The sequence below is a fragment of the Magnolia sinica genome, chromosome 12 (genome assembly GCF_029962835.1).
Source record: "Magnolia sinica isolate HGM2019 chromosome 12, MsV1, whole genome shotgun sequence".
NCBI lineage: Eukaryota > Viridiplantae > Streptophyta > Magnoliopsida > Magnoliales > Magnoliaceae > Magnolia > Magnolia sinica.
The window spans coordinates 39,761,192-39,783,954 of record NC_080584.1 but is presented as its reverse complement, the minus strand read 5'-3'; the positions used below and the strand labels follow the sequence as shown (position 1 = coordinate 39,783,954).

General features: G+C 39.2%; 1 protein-coding gene across 5 annotated transcripts in view; it reads left to right on the top strand.

The window, feature by feature from the left end:
* The window catches only part of LOC131221251 (uncharacterized), a 74,296-nt gene extending 61,062 nt beyond the window's left edge, over window positions 1–13,234 (top strand). For all 5 annotated transcript variants that reach the window (XM_058216447.1, XM_058216446.1, XM_058216445.1 and 2 more), the window contains 2 exons: window positions 3,882–3,987; window positions 13,046–13,234. In XM_058216447.1, coding sequence (XP_058072430.1) covers window positions 3,882–3,987; window positions 13,046–13,075 — 136 coding nt within the window. In that variant the 3' untranslated portion in view covers window positions 13,076–13,234. The remainder of the gene's footprint in view (window positions 1–3,881; window positions 3,988–13,045) is intronic.
* Window positions 13,235–22,763: the final 9,529 nt, after the last annotated feature.

Below are 22,763 nucleotides of genomic sequence, written 5' to 3'. Positions count from 1 at the left end.
TTTACTACTATGAAGTATACAAAAGTACATGACGTTAGCGATAGAAGGAAACAATGTACATCAATTATCCACATCCTTACACCATTTCTGTGTGCTAGTATAAGGTTCAAGTCATGCCATTTTGTTACTAGAGTACTGTTTAATTTTACATTGATTTCTGTGTACAAAATTGTGATTGGGTTAACACAAAATTTAGGCACAAGTGTACAGTCAGGTAGTACACTACAAATGGTTAGGTTCGAACACATTTTGTACACAATTCCATGGTCAGACTTGTATGCTAAACAATGGGCAGATTTGTACTATGCTTAGGCCTCAATACACGTCCAACTTTACACCATTTTTTGGGTCCTTGATGCTGTCCAAATCTGGACCATTTCTGGGCTCCAATATGCGACCAGATTTATTTCGATTTTGGCCATGATCGGATGGTCAAATTTGTTCACAAATGGGGCAATTGTATGGTCAAAATCTGTCCATACTTTGAATGTTAATGGACAGCTCAGATTTGTGCCTTTTTGGGCACAAAATAGTGGTAAAATCTGTCCAGATTTTGAACACAATGGACAACCCAGATTTGTGTATTTTTGGGCACAAAAATAGTGGCTAGATCTGTCCGGATTTTGGACACACTGGACGGCGCAGATTTGTGAGATTTTTTGGTTCAAAATAGTAGTCAGACCTGTCCAGATTCTGGACACACTGGACGGCCCAGATTTGTGCGATTTTTGGGCACAAAATAGTGGTCAGATCTGTCCAGATTCTGTGTATGAGGATGGTCCAGATTTTAACATTTTTATGCACAGGAAATCGGTGCAATTTTTTTTTTTTTTTTTTTTTTTTTTTTTTTTTTTTTAAAAAAAATTTCTGAACACAAATAAGGTGTAAATCTATACTTTTTCAGCATACTACACATGATGCAAATGTATACAAATAAGATGTAAGTGTACAAATATACTCACCCAAATGAAGTTTCTCTCTCTCTCTCTCTCTCCCTCCCTCCCTGGGCCTGAGAGGAATGGGTGGGGAGGTCCTTTATTTATAGTGGGAGAGGGAGGGAGTGGTCTAGGGGAGGAATTATGTGTGTGGTATACGTGGTAAAGGGAGGGGAAATGGCAATGGTGTAAGGGTGTGTGGGGTGAGAGGGGGAGAATGTGGAGGAGTTTAAGGAAGAGTGAGGGAGAAGATTGGAGGATGGTGTGTGTGTGTGTGCGCGCGCGTGCGCGCGTGTGTGTGCACGCGTGCGTGCGTGTGTGAATATGTATTGGGGCATACATGGATGGTTGGTTGGTTGGATGGATGGGTGGATAGATGTTTGGAGGATTCGATGGATGGATGGGTGGATAGATGGTTGGATAGATGGATGGATGGTTAGATGGGTGGATGGATGGATGTGTGCGCACATGTTCATTTACAAAGAGAAATTGTACACAAGGGACAAAGTTGGGTCACTTAAAATTGTTTTTTTTTTTTTTTTTTTCTTTTTGGGTTGCTACACACAACTAGGTCGTAATCTGAGCATCATCATGCATCCACTGTTTACATTTGGGATCGGATTCCTCAAGTTTGATCACCATGAGGAAGTGATTCGTCTCTCGGGTTAGAAGACACACTTCAATAGATTTAGCCCAAAGTAAGTAGTTCTTCCCATTCAGTTTCATAGATGTAATTGATGCATTAAATGAAGAATTGAGATTCTCATCAAATGATGAAGAACCAACAACTACACCATTAGCGTAACGGGCCATTATGGGGGTTGTAACGGCTGTTACGAGTCATATATATATATATATATATATATATATATATATATATATATATATATATATATATATATATATATATATATATATATATTTGCCTTTACAGCCGTTATGACCTCATAATGTGTAACATTTGGCACTGTTACCTTTATGTAATGAAATTTACAGCCCCGTAACGACCATTATGGCACACCATGCTCCATAATCCACTTTAAACGAATTTGATTAAATGTGTATTGAAAACTGTTGATTTATGATTAGGTCCACACTTAACTACATCTCATGACAATAACTAATATCACTTTCCAACTGTTCATCATCTATGGTTCACCCAACAATGAACTATAAATCTCACGATTAGGTCATGGATGACAAAGATCTACTCAAAAACTGCATTTTACTGCAAAATAATGGAGGAACAACAATTGCAACATCAGCTTTATACACAAATCAGCAAACTTTCATCTTTTGAGCCCGATTTTTGTACTCCCTTTGCAAACTATTGCACTTACTTTAGAACGAAAAATGAAGAGAGATCCTCTTTTCTAGTGTTCAATTGGCACTTTTGGGTTTTGGAATCCTCCAAGATTTGATTGATAGGTTAGGGTTTTGAGTAGGAGCGCCTTTGAATCACCCATGGATCAGCTTTGATACCATGTGAAACTACGAGATTGATGAAGAGGAAAGAGGAGAAGAGGAGAGAAAGAAGTGAAAAGAGGGAGAAGCACTCTATATGCCTCTCACACCAACTCCCCTCTCTTATTTTATTAGCGGTTTATTAACTTAAACATACATAAGCAAAGCCCATGGGCCTAATTTCTACCTCAAACATGAAGATGAAACTGAACATGTCTTAGAAGTCACATTTCCCAACTAGAACTTCAAATTGGCAGCTGATGACAAAGCCGAAAGGCCCTTAAGGTGGTCCTAGATGGGTTGGCTGGCACTGGTAGGGGGCGGGATGGCCCTCAGGGTTCTGCAGCTAGCCTAGATGGGCTGGTTGGCACTTCTAGTTGGGTTGGTTGGTTCCATTGGTCGTACATCAAGCCCTAGAAGGGCCTGGTTGATGTCCTGTTTTGAAAGGACAAGGAAGGAAGAGAAAAGGAGGGAGAAGAGGAGGACAGAAACAAAGAGAAGTGAGGAGGCAGAGCATTTAATCTGATCTGTTAGAAACTTTACATAGTAAAAGAGAAGAAAATGCATATGGTACACCAAAAGTTCACTGAAGTGCACGCGCATGGACACACATATTTACTTATTTCTCTACAATTTCCAAACTTTTTTACTAGGGAAACAATAAAGTCTTTATTCTATCTAGAAGGAATCATCATTATCTTGTTATATCTTATCTTATTTTTACAATGTAGAAAGCAAAAAAAAATAAAATAAAAAAAAATGTAAAATATTTGTAAGTTGTGGAAGCATATATCCCCTTCATCTTTTCATGTATAAGTTGAAATGTCAACCCCACTTGCTAGCGATGTGCCAGTCGATCCCCACACCCTGGGTAAATGAGGGTTGATGTCAAGTTGGCAGCTGATCATTGAACTTTGCCAAGGATTTCATGAGAACTTTGTTTTTAATTGCTTGGGCAAATGGTTTTAATGAAGCTTAAACCCAAATAGCTGGGGAATTTCTGTCATGATGATGATGACGAAGACGAGGATAAATGATGTAAGCTGAGATGTGATAACAAGTTTATTTCTCAAACTTATTGAACTCATATGTTTGAAATTATTCACGAAGTATACTAATTGAAATAGATTTTCCTAAAATAGAGCAGAATAGGGAATTAGTTCTGATATCATGTCGAAGCATAGAGTTCATCGTTTTATAAACTAATATTTTAATTTTATTCTTTATGCAAAACATTATCTTATAAACTACTACGTCAAACTGCACCAAATTATAGCTAGGAAAAAGTATTCTATTATTATGCCCATGTTAAATCGTGACGTTTGTGACTCAAACTTGCTACCAAGAAATGAGTCGATGATGATCTAAAAAAACGACTCTTTTTGTGTCCTTGTCAGATCTATCACTGAAATTTCAACTTATAGATAGATGCTTGATATGAACTCCATACCTCAGATTCTTTTCTCTACTTTGCCCTCACAGGCTTCCAGTGAAAACTCTACAGCTAGAACAAATGGCTGTTGTGGGAAGTGCTGAGGAGCCATCAGTTGTTGCTGGTCGAATGCGATTAGTTTTTAGCACACTAGAGGTTTGTTGATTCTCTTTGTATCTTTGATGCATATCTAGATATTAATGTATAGAATGTTATGATGCTTCAATCTCTTATGCATAGTGAAGTTCTAAAATTTGATTTTATTGTTTCGCTTCAGAAAATCACCTTCCTTTGGTTCCAGTTGAACGATGTTGTTGCTTCCACATCTAATGTAGTTGGTCAATGTAGGGACAGTACTCGAAAATCACGACCATTGATCTGATGGACTCCACCGTGGATGTAGGATGGCCCGGAAATCTTTTTAGACTCTATAATGGCCCCCTTTTTCTAGTCTATTGCTATATTTCTTGACTGTGTTTGTTAAGTCATTGAAGAGCCAGTATCTTCCAACCTGAAGATGTATTTGGGCATCCCCTGTTCATGTTGGGGCCCATCAAATCTATGTTCTACCATCTACATCACCGAACATTGGCTCTACTTGTATGGACATGTGCATCACTGTTCGTGTGCTAGTGCATCAAAACCATGTAATTTCTTTTCCAAGAATGTCATTCATGGATGTTAGAATATTGTGGATTACTAAAGTAACTCATTCGCATTGTTTGTAGACGTGTTTTGGCCAAACCCCTTGAAGATTCAGGTTTTTATACGCTCAATCCATTTCATGGGGAAGTTTAAGGCTTGCAATGCAGCATGGATAAATTCCCAGTTAATGTTGTTGAATGCTTTACGCAAATCAATCTTAGTACACATTCGTAGAGGAACCACATCCCTGTGAATGCTTCTAATTAAATCATGACTAACCATAATGTTATTTGTTATATTTCTATTGGGCATGAAAAGAGATTGATTTTAACTAATGATGTGGGACGTGATTGCTTTCAAGCGATTAACCATAATGTGAGAGAGAATTCTATATCGCTCATTGGCTAGGGAAATTAGCCTGATTTGGTCAGGAGAGTCAGCCTGATCTGATTTCTGAATGAGAGCGATAATGGCCACTTTTACCTGCTTTAGAAGACAGGAGGTGTTGAAAAGGTTTTGGATTGGATTGCTTACTTTGGCACCTGTGATCCTCCAGCGAACCTTGTAAAAAAGCCCATTAAACCCATCTGGACCTGGCACCTTTGTTGGATTGGTCTGGTCTAAATAGACTTGCAAAGCTTTTTTTTTTTTTTTTTTGTTGTGATTCACTCATAATCTGCAAATTGTCAATGAAAGAAATATCACGCATTGGAATTCAATGACAGGAGAGTAGAAGATGAGGGTAGGTGCTAGGACTGGAAGATTGGAAGAGGAAAAGAAGAAGAGACAGAGGAAGAGGAAAGAAGAGAAAAGAAGAATGAAAAGAGAAAGGAGAAGTTAGGGCTGGCTGCCCTATTCGTATTCTTTTATTAAAAAAAAAAAAACTTATAACAAAATTACAAAGAAGCCCCTCACATTCCTTTTAGTACAAAGAGGTTCTTATAAATATATCTCAACACTCCCTCTCAAGCTAGGCATAAATGTCTATCATGCAAGCCTGCTAAGAATAGATTCAAACTTTGTCTCAACAACTTCCTTAGTGAGAATGTTAGCGAGCTGATTGTTAGTTATTAGAAAAAGTAAGCAAAGTTCTTGAGAGAGAATTTGCTCACAGATGAAGTGTCGATCAACTTCAATATGCTTGATACAGTCATGCTGGATTTTGCGTAGTGCTGATGGCTGCTTCGTTATCACAAAACAGCTTCATAGGAGAATTCACCTTGAATCCCAAATCATGTAACATAATTTTCACCTACATTAACTCTGCTACACCATGAGCTATAGCCATATACTCTGCTTCTATGCTAGACTTAGCCACTACAATCTCTTTCTTGCTTCTCCATGTAGTAAGCAAAGTTCTTGAGAGATAAGTTGCTCAGGTATGAAGTGTTTATCAACTTCAATGTACTTGGTACGATCATGCTGGATTTTATGCAATGCTGATGGCTGCCTTGTTATCATAAAACAACTTCATAGGAGAATTCCCCACGATTCCCAAATCACATAACATAATTTTCACCTACAGTAACTCTGCTACACCATGAGCCATAGCCCTGTACTCTAGTCCTGCACTAGACTTAATCACCACAATTTGTTTCTTGCTCTTCCATGTGACAAAGTTTCCTCTCACAGGAATGTTATATCCTGTAGTTGACCTTCGATCATCTACATCATTGGCCCAATCTTCATCAATATAAGCTTATGTGGAGAAGACCATGATTCACAAATATGAGGTTTTTCCCAGGAGACGTCTTCAAATACCTCAGGATTCTTTCAACAGCCTCTAGCTAAGGAGCTCGTGGTGCCTGCACAAACTAACTCACCATAATTACTGCATTGCTATATAACATCGAGTGAGAGATAGAGTAATCGACAAATCAACAGGACAGTCAGCAGGTTTGGAACCTAGCTTGCTAGTGTCCTTCAATAGATCTAAGGTGTACTTTCTCGGTGATAAATATACCTTTCTTTGATCGAGCAACCTTTATACCAAAAAATACCTCAAATTTCCTAGATTGTTAATGTCAAATTCTTTTGCCAAAGATATACATGCGTGCCTGTCTGCTAAATGTCCTTGCGCATAGGTAGGTTGGTCTATACATACATGTGGGATTAGCTTATGTTTTCAAGTGTTAGCCAAGAGCAAATATGATGAAAGAACTTGCATGCATATCTTTCATGCATATATCTTTTATGTGATGCCGTTCACTGCTGTCTAAGGTTTTCCTTTGATAAACGGTTGATGATAGTGATGTACAGGAATACAAACTCTAGGAGATTTCTTCTTACTAGATTTTATATCTCCTTGAGATTACTAAAGTTAGAACTTAGTGAACAAAATCAGGAGAGTAATTTTGCATATTTATTGTTTTGATCCATAGATCTTGCGAGAAGTACCTGATTCCCCAACATCTTCAATCATACATGACTTGATCCTTCAAAGTCATAGATGAAAATTGTGGTATGGTTGGGAATGAAGTCTAATAAATGAGAATGTCTTTTCTAGCCAGTAGCTCAAAAAATCATGCTAAAGAAAACCCAATCTTTAGAGTGCTTCTAACCATTGTTACCGAGGTGTACCATTCGGTAATGGTGGGCGTAACGATCCCCACTGTTACCGATACAGTTACGGGCCGTATCGGCCGATATGGGGCCGTAACAGCTGATACGCCCCTTGTAATGGTAAAAAAAAAAAATTTATGTCAAAAATATCTGAAAAATTATCCATTAAATCTGAAACATTCTAAATATTCCAAATATGCTTTCAATTATAATTTTGAACATGTTTATGGTGGTGTAACGGTACACTCTTTGGTGAGAAAGTTGTATCGGGTTGTTTGATGAATTTATGAACCTGACAACCTGGAAATTACTGTAAAACTCACAAATTTAATTTTCTAACTATCTAATATCAATGATAGATATATTAGAAGGAATATAATATCAAAATATCTCACATGTGTAGGTGTTTGCTATTATTTTTCATAATTTATTCTATATTACATACCTGAGGACTTGCATAAATTACAATGTTCATTCTATTTAAAGTCTTCAACATGTCAGAGACTTCTCCTATCCAGTGATTCCTGTCCTGTCATCCTCAAGTCAAGATAAAAAAAAAATAGTAGTGTCTGATATGCTCCCCTGCAACTTGATTGAGGATTACTTGATTGGTTGTCAGGGTAGTAGTTTTAAATACGAGCTCAGCAGTGTCAAGTGTGTGCTTTCTTAGTGAATGTGTGGGTAATGGGTATAACAATACTTACGTTAAATGTAAGTAATATTTATAAAAATATATACTTACCTTGGTAAAATTCCTTAGTCACCACCAAAATGAAAATCTGCTTTGTTGTGATTACTTGACCTCCACATCATCGTCATCATTAGGCTGCGACTGTGGAATAGGTGCTGCATATCCATAATATCCAGTGCCAGAGGGAAAGACCAGGTCAACGAAACTGATGATGACTGATCCTGACTAGGCAACGACTCTGACCTTGAGTAGGGATATCCACCAGTGCCTGTCGAATAGCCGTACTAGTGCCTGTACTCAGGCTGTTGAGAATCTCGAGATCGAGAATGTGTTTGTGATGAGTAACTTGGATTTGGATATTGATATCTATAATCATATGAATATGAATTAGGAGGACTACAACACAAATGTGATGGAACAAGCTTAGTATAACCATAATCCCATTGGCCATAAGAATATCCATCATAATGCCCAGGACCATGGGCCTGTTGATGTTCCGGACCTCCCCATGCACCATTAGACCTAGCCTCCTCTTGCTGGCTGCGTCGTGATTCAGTGCACTCATAAGTCCAACCTTGTGTACCTTGCCGATGTTCATTGGCCTCATGTTCTGTACACGGCTTTATGGTATGCTGAGCACCGCCACCATCAGGTGTATCACCACCACCATCATGATCATCCGTCTCGGTCTCGCTGCTACTACTGCTCCTACTCTTTCGTTGAGTCAGACTTTGCATGAACTCTACCCCTCTTTCCCCTCTTTCTTGGTCCAACACAGCTGCACGATTCTTTTGTTGCGCCGTGCATATTATTGGGTCACTAACTTCCAATTCTTCACTATCCTCTTCAATATGTTTTTCCCTTGCTTCCAACCAAGGTAGAAGCGGGTCATCTTCATCATAAATATTGGATAGTAGTCCATGTCACCGGCGCTTGTAATGCTGCTATGATGTCGCCGCATTCTTAGCCTCATGTTGTAGTGTATGAAGACAAGTCTATCCAACGTCTTAATTTGCAATCTATTCCTATTCTTTGAATGAATAAGTGCAAAACAACTACAGTTCCTTTCACAACTAGAAGAAGATGTTGTCTGGCTCAAAACTTTTACTGCGATTTTCTGGAGAGCCTTTGTACTCTCTCCGAAATTCATCCACCATTTGACTGGTTGCAACCTAGATCAATTGCATGCCATGCAAGAGCATCTCTAAAGCTACCCTAGCAATTTCCTAATGTATCTAATTCATTCAATGACTTTATTTGTATATCTAAGTTATGCTCTAATATCTTTAGCCCGACACGAACTTCATTATCTGCAATAAATGATTGGCCATATCTATACCTAGGATTTAGGTCGTAGCCTGCTGCATGAAGATCGTAATGGAGTTGTGTTGTCCATCTCTTGTCAATCATCTTCCAATAAGACTCAACTTGTACAATCACATTGAATCGCCAACTTCGCCTTTTCCATAGCATCGTAGAGGAAGCTCATGTTAGGTGCTTCGTTGGTTTCAACAAGATGGAGTACCCTCGTTAGTGGCTCCATCACCTTTAAGATCCTTTGGACATTCTTCCAATATTTGTTGTCCCTTATGGTGTTCACAACATCAATCGGTGTCCTTGATGTCTTCTTCCCATGTTTTGTGTTGAGTCAATCTCGGGAAGCGAATATCTCACTCAACTCTCCTATGCTGGTATAAACTCTCTAAGGCTATAAAGTTTATTGCAAATCTAGTCGCCGCAGGCTTTAGCAACTATCGTCCCTTCATGAACTTTTTCATTATTGCGACTACTTGACTATAGTTGTAAATAAATGTAATTACTTGTCTTGCCCTTTCAATTATTTTCTTAATACTGTTCTTCTTCCCAAAATCTTCCAATATAAGATCAATACAATGGGCAATGCATGGTGACCAAAATATATGTGCTCTTTTTTATTATCAACTTTTGTTTTACAACCTTATACGTTGCTTCGTTATCTATCACAATCTGCACTACATTCTCCTCGCCAATCTCATCCACCACTTTATCCATTAGGGAAAAATATAATTAGTATTTTTTGGTTTCTTCCAAGGCATTTATGGTACACCGTTCCCAAGTGACAGTACACCATGAAGTTGATCATGCTGTGTCTGGCTGGACTACTCCAACCATCACACATGATCGTGCATCATCTAGCATGCCATATGGGTTTAAAGGTAGCCATGTGTGCTTTCACATCCGCATACTCTGCATCTGTCTATTTCCTCCTAATCTCTCTAGTCGTGGGAGATTTAATGTTTTCATCTGCTTTTGTTGCTACATCAATTATCACTTGTCAATACGGAGAATTGGCCACGTTGGGGGTTATGTTGGCATGTATAAATAAGTTTGTTGTTTCCCTACCTAGCTTCTCAATGGAAGTTTTACTCCAGATTTGCTTTATCGTCTTTTATTTAGTTGCTTTTTTCCTAATTAGGATTGGATCAACAAAGGGTCTTTTGGGCTTATTTTCTTCTTCTTCCACATGTAGAGGGGCATCATGTGAAGATTTCTCGCATCGGCTGCCAAACATACGTCATAATCCACCTAACCTACCCCCACCCGCCACTCCTAGCTGCCCCCCCCCCCCCCCCCCGACGTTCTTCCTCTCCACGAGGAAAGTACAAGCTCTTTCCTAACTATAGTTATTTCCCAATCTAAATCTTCGTCATAATCAATAATATCTTCATCATGAACACATATATTCAGGACCAAACACCTCTTGTCGGCCTATGTCCAGAATCTCATCTTTCTTCTCCTGCACAGCAACACGTTTCCCCTTCGACTCATCCAAATTGGCTTGCATCAAGGTCATTATCTCTTTTAATACTCTAGTACATCCCACAACTTGACCCTTTTGATGTGCTAAATGTTGTTTGAGTCGCATAATTCCACAAGTTACTAGTATATCACAATAGTTGCACTTCGTTTGGTGCCTACTATCACTTACCATCTGACAATGTTGCCATCCAATATCATCACTTGTTGGCCAGACGCAGACATTTTCTTAGGTAGATATGGCCTATGTGAGAGTCTACTCGATTCTTTAAATTTAAATATAGTTTTTATAGGAGAATGTATTAATTAAATCTTGAAACTTTAAATAGATTAATGAAATAAAGTTCGAAGTTTTGAATGTAATCAATAAAGAAGAAATTAAGTTCTAAACCCTACGAAGCTCCAAAACCTGTCAAAAATAAGAAAATATAAACATAAAGTCACAAATTCAAAATTAAAAAAATAGAAAATCAGTTGCATAATATGTTAAATGCACGTTGATATGTTCTACTATGATTAACACATCATATTCAACCATTAAAACAGAAAATGATTGAAAAAATGATTTTTCCTAATATTTAAAAATCAGCTAAAAATAGTTTGAAAAAAAAAAGAGACGAGTTGCATAATATGTTAAATGCACATTGATATATTCTACTATGATTAGCACATCATATTCAACCATTAAAACAGAAAAAGATTGAAAAAAATGATTTTTCCTAATTTTTAAAAATAGTCATATATATATATATATATATATATATATAAAATCAATTGCATAATCTGTTAAATGCATATTGATATGTTCTACTATGATTAACACATCATATTCAACCATTAAAACAGAAAATGATTGAAAAAAAACTATTTTTCTTAATTTTAAAAAATCATTCGGAAATATTCCGAAAATAAAAAAAAGAAAAAAGAAAATCAGTTGCATAATCTGTAACATGCACATTCCTATGTTCTAATTTGAATAATGCATCATATTCAACCATAATAACAAATATTTTTTAAAAAAAGGTATAAATACCTATTTTTGAAGATTTTTTTAGAAAATAGCTTAAGGAGCTTCTATTTCACAAAATTCTTGAAATAACTTGTTTTGATCCTCAAATTTATGCCAAGAGTAGTCGTAATTTGTTGTAGAATAGTTTATGAAAGAAGTTGGAAGAGAAAAATGCCAAAAAATGGGAAAAATCGTAACTTAAAAAAAAAAAAAAAAGAAAAAAAGAAAAGAAAAAAAGAAGCTGTTTTTTAATTGTTATTGGGGGTAACAGCCATTATGGGCCGTTATGGCCCTGTAACCCATAACGGCTGTTTCGAGTCCAAAAATTAGGGGGACACCGTTTTGACCCCGTATCGCATAATGGTGTCGACTATTCCTGTTATGTATCTGCCATTACACCCAATACATAACCGATTTTGAATACCTTGATATTGTTACATTGACATGTGCTAGCTTTTCCAAGTGTCAAATCAAGAGTCTATGCCTACCTCATTTATTCTAGGGAACTTACTGAGGTAAAATAATAATTGAGAGAACAATATTTGAAATAAAACCGAAGGAAACTTAGAAAAGAGAAATATCAAAACAGTTTCAATCAAATGCACTTGTGAGCAAGTAATCAACTAGAAGGATAGCCTTCTATATTGAGAAATCATAGTGTACATGAACATCAATTGCTTCCCCAAATAAATATGCATGATCGCCATCAGCTCAAACTATTTTCTCATATGAATGAGAGAGTGCTGATCAATGGCATGTGATTGATGTCAATATGAACCTCGGCCACGTCTGGTTCCGATAGCCCAGTTAAAAGAGGAAGGTTAATGTCAAGCGTGCAGCCAATAGTTAGAACATTTGCCAACCGACCAATTAGAAAGCTAATTCTAAATTGTTGGAAGGCTAAGATGATGTTGATAATATCAACAAGTGGGAGATTTTGAACACGAGTGATTTTCTTAGCCACCTTAGCGAACAAGTCAGCAATGGATCAGTCTATAGAAACTTGTGGTTAGTGATAATGTCTTGAACAAAGCTTTTTCATGAGCAACCTCAATGTCTGTTCTTTGGTCATGCTGATTGTAGAGGAAAGTCTTCGAGTCCTAGAAGAGATTGTAGCATGATACTCGGCTTTTGTATTGGAGCTGGAAACAGTTTCCTCTATTTTACCATGAGAAACAAGAAGAGCAAAGACACGATATCTCCCAAGTAATAGAGTTGTCTATCAATCATAACTTCGCAGTGTGAATCAGTTTATGCAGCCAAAACTAGCAAGCAATCAGAGTATAGCCAGGGCAAGACCATGAAACAAGGTAGAGAGATGCTGTTGAATGATATGATGAACCATGCTCCATATTCCCAAAAGCATGTTGTTGCTCTAGTTATATGACCCCCTGATAATGATTTTAGTAGTCACTAAATGCTAGTGTTTTGTATTATTCTTCAATAGCTACTATCGATGTGGCAATCAGAAATTTGAAACAAATTGATATTTTGGTTTTCTTGTTGTGCAGGTAGTGAGTCCCCAATGGCCAAGAGTTTAGGCCAGTGCAGTAACGTTGCCTTCCTCTCTGTCAATAGAATTATATTATAATGTGGCTTGAGTATTAAAGTAGTGGGGACTTGTGTGGCCAATGTAAGTATTCCTGATTGTCTTTAGTATTGGAAAGAAGTAAAAAAGTCATATAGTCAAGTTTGTGATAGGGGTGGGTTTTTACCAGGAAAAATTCCTCTCAATTCGTGTGTTTTTTTTTTTCTTGACAAAGACCAAACAATGCTTAAGAGACCATACCAAGGAGACCCATTTGACCCTCATCCATTTTATCAAGCAATTTAAAACAGAGGGAGAGACCACTTGCAGATGGGCAGATTACCGTGTATGTACTCGGGCCCATATAAAATCTCCTCCCCGAAGAGTACCCTTCTTCTCCCTCCCTCATTATTATCCCTCTTGCCAAAAGAAACTCTCTCCGCTAATACCTTTGCAAATGTTTTTCACACGTCCCAGGTTGGCAATTGTGGGGCTATCAATCCTGAATTGTTCATGTATCCCTCCTTAACGAAAGTATATGCCAATTATTCTCTAGGTTTTGGTTTGCGAAAGTGCGGCCCACTTTTATTGGTCTGATGTGACCACTGTGAAGGACTACCTTCAAAACATTTCCTAGATTGGAGGATAGCAACTATATATGTGTGTGTGTGTGTGTGGGAAATGGTACACCGAGGTCGAACTCATGGGAACTTCCTGTGAGGTCAAGCTGTGTGGGCCCCACCATGATGTGTGTCGAACATCTACCCCATCAGTCAGATGCACCATTCCATGGTGGGCCATGGGCTTAAAAATCAAGTCAATTTATGACTTGTGGGCCACACAAGTACTTTAGATGGTATGGCCCACCTGAGTTCCGTATATAGGCGATTTTTGGGATATCCCCTAACTTAAAAGGGGACCCATCAAATGCAGTGTTGATCTTAGATACATAACTGTGGAGCCCACATAGCTCGACATCATGGAAGTTCCCATGAGGTCGACCTCATAGTACCATTTCCACAGACACACACACACATAGCCTAATGCTCACCTGCGCACTAGTTTGTACAGAACTCGTGCAAACTTTTTGGTGGGCCCATCATACATGATATGAGTCCGAAATCTGAACGGTCCACGTGATGCAGAACCACATGAAACCCTTAAGAACCAACTTTTACTTTGATCTAAAACTTTGGTGAACCATGAAAGAAGAAAACTGTTTCATCCCTTGATTTTCATTTCTTTTTGCTATGGCCCACCAGAGTTTTAGATAATGGTGAAATTTGGCCCCATGGGGTTTCATGGGATTCTGCATCACGTGGACCGTTCGGATTACACTCCCATGACACGTGTGCAAAGGTGCTTACATGCGTAGGTGTGTAGGTGAGCCAGCCTCTCTCTCTCTCTCTCTCTCTCTCTCTCTATATATATATATATATATATATATATATATATATATATATATATATATATCGAGTTTTTTCCTACTATACGACCCACTTATGGGCCACGCACCTTACTAAGCCCACTTATTCTTACCTTCCAAGAATACTCCCCTGTTGTATGGACAACTTTTCACAGGTCGAAAATGCCCTTGCTTTATCAATTTCACTCCATTCTCTCCCTTACACTCGAATACACGTCCGAAGTCATCTCTATCATCCCTATTCCTTCTTTCAACCTATTTTCTTCATTAAATCTCCATAGAATCTCCATCCTACTATCACATTGCATCTTCCATGTTCCATTCTACTCAAGGCTACTTGCATTCTTTTTCTGAGAAAACGTGGATGCATTGATAAACGTGAAATCTTGAAGATTAGGAAGATGAAGAGAGAGGTGTTTGGAAGATGAGCAGATTGTTGTGTAAATAAGAAGAGAGGTGTTTGGAAGATGAAGAGTGAGGTGTTTGGAAGATGAGAAGATGGTAAGAGGGTTTTAGAAAAAGAGAGGGTTATAGGAAGGGAGATAAAGAAAGGGTTTAGGAAAGAGGAAGATGAAGGTTTGGGCGTGTGGGGGACCTTAAATACAAGTGTTCTCAAGTATGAGTGGGACCCACGATGGGACTCACCCAAAAAAACAAAAAAAGTGCTCAGCGGCACTAGCGCCGGATCGGAATTGACTGCGAAGTGAAGGGAATTGATTGTGAAATGCATGGGATTGACTGTGAAGTGAAGGGAATTGACCACGAAATGCATGGAATTGACCGTGAAGTAAAGGGAATTGATCACGAGATGCATGGAATTGACCATGAAGTGAAGGGAATTCGCTGGAATTCACTGTGAAATGCATGGAATTGACTGCGAAGTGAAGGAAATTGACCGTGAAGTGAAGGGAATTCACCACGAAATGCAGCTATTGCTTTCAGAATATACGATTACCTATGAGTCGGCAAAAGCAGTGAAAGCACAAGCGGTAGCAGATTTCTTAGCAGCTCACCCTGTAGTAGACAGTGAAATAGTCAGTGATGACTTCCCAGATGAACAGGTAATGATGAAAGAATCGCCCAATTATTGGTAAATGTATTTTGACGGTGCTTCAAGATCTTCAGGAGCAGGTGCTGGAATGATATTTATCAGTCCTCAGGGCGACCTATTGCCGTATTCCTTTACACTAGGTACAACATGTACCAGTAATGAAGCTGAATGTAAAGCTCTCATTATAGGAATGAAAATAGCACGAGATGAAAATAAAAGTGCTACAAATATTTGGTGATTCTAAGTTGGTAATAAACTAGCTAACGACGGAGTTCGAAATAAGAAAGAACTCTTATTGTACTACCGGCAAGCACAACAATTACTGGAGCAGTTTCATGACATCGAAATCAAGCACATACCACGATGTGAAAATGCAAGGGCAGATGCTTTAGCTAGCTTGGCCGTAGCTTTATCCCGTCCTGATCGGAGTCCTCTTCAAGTAATGATCGAAGAAAGGAGATTCTTACCGTCATCCAAAGACGTCAATGAAATTTCTGAAGCACTTCCTGTATCATGTTTGGAGATTACGATAGACGATTGGCGCCAGCCTTTTCTAGATTATCTCAAATATGATATTCTGCCAGAAGATCCAATACAGAAGTTACAATCAAACAGAGATTGAAGAAATTCATTATATGCAATGAAGTGCTCTATAGAAAATCTTATAATGAGATGTTGTTGCGATGCTTGGATATGGAAGAAGCGAATCAGATATTACAAGAAGCTCATTCAGGAGAATGTGGAGCCCATGAGGCTGGTCGGAATTTGTTCCATCGAGTGTATCGAATGGAATATTACTGGCTTACAATGTTCAAAGACGCGATTGATTATGTAAAGCGATGTCATGAATGTCAAATTCACGAAGACGTCACACATGTACCTCTTGAAGACCTCCATCAATCAATAGCTTCTTGGCCCTTTGCAGCCTGGGGACTAGATGTCATCGGTCCCATAAATCCACCCTCGTCTAAAGGAAACCAGTACATTGTGGCGGCAACAAATTATTTCTCTAAGTGGACCAAAGTGATCGTGCTAATAAATGTTAAAGAAATGGATGTCGTAAATTTTATCTGACATGCAATAATATATCACCATGGCATCCCAAAAAGAATCGTCACTGATAACGCCACTCTATTCAAGAACAAAGGTATGTAGAAATTATGTCAAAAATTTAATATTCAGCACTCGTTCGCGACGCCTTACTATCCGCTGGCCAATGGGTTAGCTGAAGCCTTCAATAAGACAATTGTGAAAATATTGAAGAAAACAGTTACGAGAAACAAGCGTGATTAGGATGAAAAGTTACAGACTCATCGCATTGCAACAAGAGCTACACCGTACTCTCTGGTTTATGGTGTCGAAGTTGTAATTCCCATCGAAACGCAAGTCGTGTCACTTGGAGTAGCGGTGCATTAATCAATTACAGATGACGAAAATGCTAAAATAAGACTGACCGAATTGGATTCACTTGATGAAAAAAGGCTAGCAGCCCAGCAATGATTACAAATATATCAGGTAAGAATTTCTGCTACCTTCGATAAGAAAGTTAAACATCGCTCCTTCAAAAAAGGCGACATGGTGCTAATGTTGAAAAGACCTATAGTAGTCACTTGCAGAACAGGGGGCAAATTCGACCCTAAATAGGATGGTCCATATATAATAACGGAAGTATAGTCCAATGGAGCTTATCGAGTAGTGGACCAAAATGGACGAGGCATTAGTGTACTTCTCAATGCTCACTGCATTAAAATATATCATCCCTGAAGATGGCCATTTTTTATTTTATTTTATTTTAATTTTGAAGATTATCAATATAATACTTCCTAATCAAAATGGGGCAAGATAAACAGAATGATGAAAAGGCCTCAAAAGGCAATGCCATGTACTCTTCTCCATATATGAATAAAAGGCAGATTCTCAATCATATCAAGTTCAAGCATATCGATATAATCGCAGATTATCGCCAAACGCCGATGATCATCGCTAAATCAACAATTATCGTCATCGCTATCTCTAAGCGCCGATACAAAAGCCATTTTATTGAAATTGATATCATTGCCAAGCTGATACACTATTCTAACCATAAATATTATTAGTAATGGCAATGTGTCATTTATCGATTTATCATTTATGGGAGCGGAGTGCGCCTATACGGCCAACCACGCATAAGTCCTACGACAACGATGACAATTTATCATTTACGACAGCAGAGCGTGCCTATACGGCCAACCACGCATAAGACCTATCATGATCGGCGATACATAAAAAATTATATGGGCAACAATGAGAAGCCAGTGGCCCTAAAAAGCCCGCGAAGGCCATCACATGCTTAGACCCATGCGGGCAGCGGAGAGAGCCAGCGACTAAAACCCCTAAGCGGCCAAAAGTCCATGAAGGCCAATCATGCTTGAGACCAATGCCGTTTGTTCATCTTCTGACAACACTATGGGGGATGGTGAGTGAAAATGCCCTCCCGTGAATGGGTTCGACCTTGCAGATGAAGAAAAAGCGGGCTGCAGTGTGCGCTCTTTGACTCGTCCATAGATAAGCCAACCATGCGTAAGACCCCCCAGATTCCTGGCTTGATTCCAGTAGAAGCTCATGAGGATGGGCCTCTAAAATAAACTACCTCCTCATTGATGGACTGACGACCTTGGATTTGGTACCCCTAAGGTAGCCTTGCGAGCTCCGTGAACTCTAGAGAGTTACTGCGGCCAACCCTGCGCGTAAAACCTACTGAGTTCACTGCCCTAGTAGCTTCACTGGGCCCCTCTAATGGATCGCGGTTTGTGAACTTTCCGACCGCAATGGTTCAGTGAACTCGTAAGAGTTACAAAGACTACTTGCGTAAGACCCGATTCCAGCTACTTAAGAATCTGAAAAATTGTGATTGCTCCACTACTCAAGAGCTTAAATTGTGTGTGAAACTAACTGAGATTGAAAACTAGCTCCGCCCATCAAAAAGAACACCATATAGGTGACATCATACTAACAATCAAGAATAAGTTGTCACTTTATTATATGTTGAAGATATCATGTATTATCAAAGTATGCTTGCAAAAACTGATAAAGTAAAATCATAAAAACATATATTTAGTCATTTATCACATTCGCAAAATCTTTGGCTAATCAAAATTTCATTCACAATATGTCAAAGTATAAGCGTGAATTACAGTAGATGCAAATGAAAATTTACAGGTCTTCCGATATTCCTAGTGCAACCATATATCGTTGAAAATCTTGCTTTAATTGAACCTCTGTAGCTGTATTATCTAACTCTGCATCAACAATAAGTCTTAACCTGATCAGGAGCATGGGTTAGTTCTTGTTCCAAAGAAGTTATCGTTGCTTCATCTTTCGAGATCTCTGACTGCTCTAGATTGGTTATTTGCATGTTGCCTTCAATATCAGCTTCGAGCTTGCTGGTCTTCGAATCCACTTCATGCTGTTGAGCCTCAAGATCAGAAATTTGCTGTTTGAGACTCAAAATCTTCTCACCTATGATTGCTGAAGAATGTTTAGAAGCCTTCGCTTGTTCTTGGAGGGAATTGAATTCCTTATTATATCCAAAAATCGTCGCTATCGCCCTTAAAAACTTGTCTTTGAGATGCAATAACTCCTTCTGACGGGCCAGTATTTCAAGGGCAATAGTCATGTCTCGAGCAGCTTCCAGTTTGCAAAGTGTGACGTAAAAGTGAGAAAGAGATTTGCACAAAGGAGAGATATTAATCTTCGCTATTCTTGCAGCATTGTCTAGAGATGCCAATGCTATATCCAAATCCAACCACTGTGTCGGATCCTTAAAAATACATATGGCTGCTGATAGAGAACCTTTTAGCAAGACTAATGCATAGGGAGGAATCTTTTCCAAGGAAATTATGTTTGAAATAGTAGTGACAGAATTGGAGCTTCCGGAACCACTCGAAGATGGATGAACTGCGGCAAAAATAAGGGAAATATGAGTTAGAATGAAACTTATGAAATACCCTTGTAAAACAAGATATTAAGTAAATATACTAGCAATTGAAACCACTGGAACCGAAACTGGCACTTTCGCAGATTGCACTCTCTCGGGAAAGGACAAAGGACCAGGCATATCCGAACCATATCTACAAAAGATGGCGCTCTTGCCTCAGTATTAAAAGCGACTGTAGTTAGAGTCGTAGTATCAGCCGGCTCTGTCTGGAAGATTATCTCACGTGCCACTGTGCTGGTCTTAACTAGAGGTGTAAGAGATGCTCCAGCCGTTTTAATAGAACGTGCACTAGAAGTAGGAGCAGCCACCTCAGTTTGAACCACGCCTACAGAAGTTGGAAGAGTCTCTGAAGCTATGGTAGTGCCAACTATTGGACTAGAAAATATGGTACGTGGGAGAGGAGAATAGTCACTGCTGAATGACATAGTCAAATCAAAGCTTGGTACATCTTCATATTCTCCGTAATCAAGATCCTCTTCCTCTTCGCCAGACTCTGTAGTTATTGTTTGAGGAACAACAGCAGTCTGAGGCACTTCATCTACCTCAGTGTTCACAACGATATGCTCCTCTTCACCGATGTCAACCTCCCCTTCTTCCTCTTCGTCTGAATTCAGTTCTCTCTCCTCTTTCGAATCATTAGAAGATGAATCATTTTTAGCAGAAGAGGTGTTACCAAAAGAGGATTCTCCATCTTCATCCCTTGATAATGATGATGATGATGACGATGATGATGAATTCAAAATTGGTTCCTCAATGACCACTTGTTTGCCTTTCTTCGAAGATCTTATTTTATCGATGGGGATAAGTTCTTCTGTGGAAACAGTTGCAGGGGAGACAGAAGATCTAGCGCGAGTTTGTGATCTTGTGACTGGAGATGATGAATCTCTATGAGTAGATGATGGTTGAGGAGGAACAGTTGGAGACATCGCCTCAGGTTCAGAAGGTCCTGCAGCTTCTGAAGTCGGGGATGGAATTGTAGAAACATGGGCTTGAGAAGCTTCTGCAGTGTCAACAATATCTTCTTGGCCAGTGTGCCTCCTTCGAGCTTTTAGATGCTCCAAAGGAAATCCATGAGCTATCCAACACTTGAGGGTATTTGTAGGTTTAATTTGTTGAGCTTTCAGATGCTCCAAAGGAAATCCATGAGCTATCCAGCCCTTGAGGGTAATTACAGGTTTAATCTGACGAATCGATTCTTTCAAAGAAATCTTTATGCAAGCTTCACCGGGGGCAGGAGCACGATCCTGTTCGACAGTGTGTCCTACTCCCTGCACAAGATCTCACTTTCTCATTCTGGGGTGAGGTATCCATATAGAAGAATTTATTGCCATATAACGACGAACTATGAAAGATTGGTGTGCCCACCATCTCATCCAGGGATATGTGGTACGAACGAAGTGTCCAGAACTAGGAATGATGAATTTGGAGTTGATACGCGCGTCACGTAATTGCCTCCAGACCAATCCCCAGTTATAAGGACCCACACCATAGCTTCTCATGATATGGGTCACTATGTCAAGATGTTCAGGCACTGTCTGGTCATAGTTGAATTGACGAGCGAATCTGCTTGGATAATATAATTCTCTCCAAAATTTATTACCTTCTCTTAGCGGCAGGCTGTTAGATCTGATTGAGATGAAGAAGGCTCGCTTAGTTGGAGGAAGATCTTCATCATCAACTGCTTCATGATCATCAACATACTTAGAAAATGAGAATTGATAAAAATCGATGGCACTTGTCGATTCGATCTTATCAACTACCCATTCATACGTTCTTGTCATCGATTGCTTTTGATAGTGCCATAGCGGGAGGCGCGAAGGATTGACGTAAGCTTTCTCTAAGTCATCGTATGTCTAAGGAAAATAGACACCGAGCCACCCTAATAAGAAGTAATGCCATGGTGTGAATGCGGAACTGGCCCCGACCGATGGATTTTGGCAATGAGTCGCTATATCGCCGAAAGCCTTATACAACGAGCAGAGAATAAGAGGTGCTAGTGAATATTTTCGACCTTCTGCTAGCCCTCTTGCTACGGCAAATATAGTAGGTCTGATTGCATCAGCCCATTTAGAGCTTGGAAGCACTACTATACTGAGCCAGTATGCAAGAAAGGCGGCAAGCTCACCCTTGGAAGTATATTCGGGATCACTCCTTATCCTTTGCCATGCATTCTCCAAATCATTAGAATGGCTATTCTTAAATCTGCAACAAAAAAAAAAAGAAGAAAAGAGAGTAAATAAGGTGAATACTAATAAAGTTTGTACATTTGCGATACCATAAGTCGGAAGTTATACCGTAATCCTTGAGAAAAATGGGCTAGCCAGAGAAGCTGAGGAATCTTCCGAATGTTGGGAAATTTGGACATTTCCTTGAATAATTCAACTGAAGCATCTGACACCAACACTTGTCTCGTAGAAGGCGAGAAGTGTGAAAACTCTGCATTAGTGGGAATATATTCGTCAGAGAAACGACCCGTTATCGGAAGCCCCACCATCCTATGTAAATCCCAAAGGGTAATGCTGACTTCACCCAGTGGCATGTGGAAAGAGTTGGTGATTCGACACCAATAGTTGAGAAATCCCTTGAAAACCATAGGGTCTTTGCAGCAGTATTCAGAAGTGACCTCCATAGCACCATAAAGGTTGACTTCTATCTACGTAGTAGAATGTTTGTTGAGAATTGCCTTTGCCCAGTTAGTATAATAGTTACGTGAAGACAGGAAACCGCGCATACGGAACTCTTCGTTTCCCCACAGAGAATTCCTATCTCTAAAGTGCTGACTTACTGTTTCGTAAAAAGCCGTAGGAAACAGTTCATGGGGGTTATAGAAAGGGATGAGGAATCACATCGGGTGAATATCACCGATTTGCTGCTTCGATCCCCTCTCTGATAGAATGCCTTCCAACATTCTTGGTTCCTTCATAGACCAGTTGGGAGTGTACATCATCCTGCTTTCAGTCATCCTGTCTGTAGGTTCACTCTGAAGAATGGACACGTGGCGATGTATGTTCAGCGAAATGACAATCAGCGTGTCTCTGAAGGGCCTATTGAATTTTATAATACCCTCCTGGATTTTCACAGTATCCCAGGTATAATGAAGCTTCTTCTTCTTATGTTCTTTGATCTTCTCTTGAAGCTCTTGGTTCTTTGACTTGCTACGCTTCTTTTTGGAAAAAGAGGGAGACGGTGTATCTTCTCTAATAGGTGAGTGTGTGAGGTCAGTGCAAAGATTGGCTGTTGATTTCAGC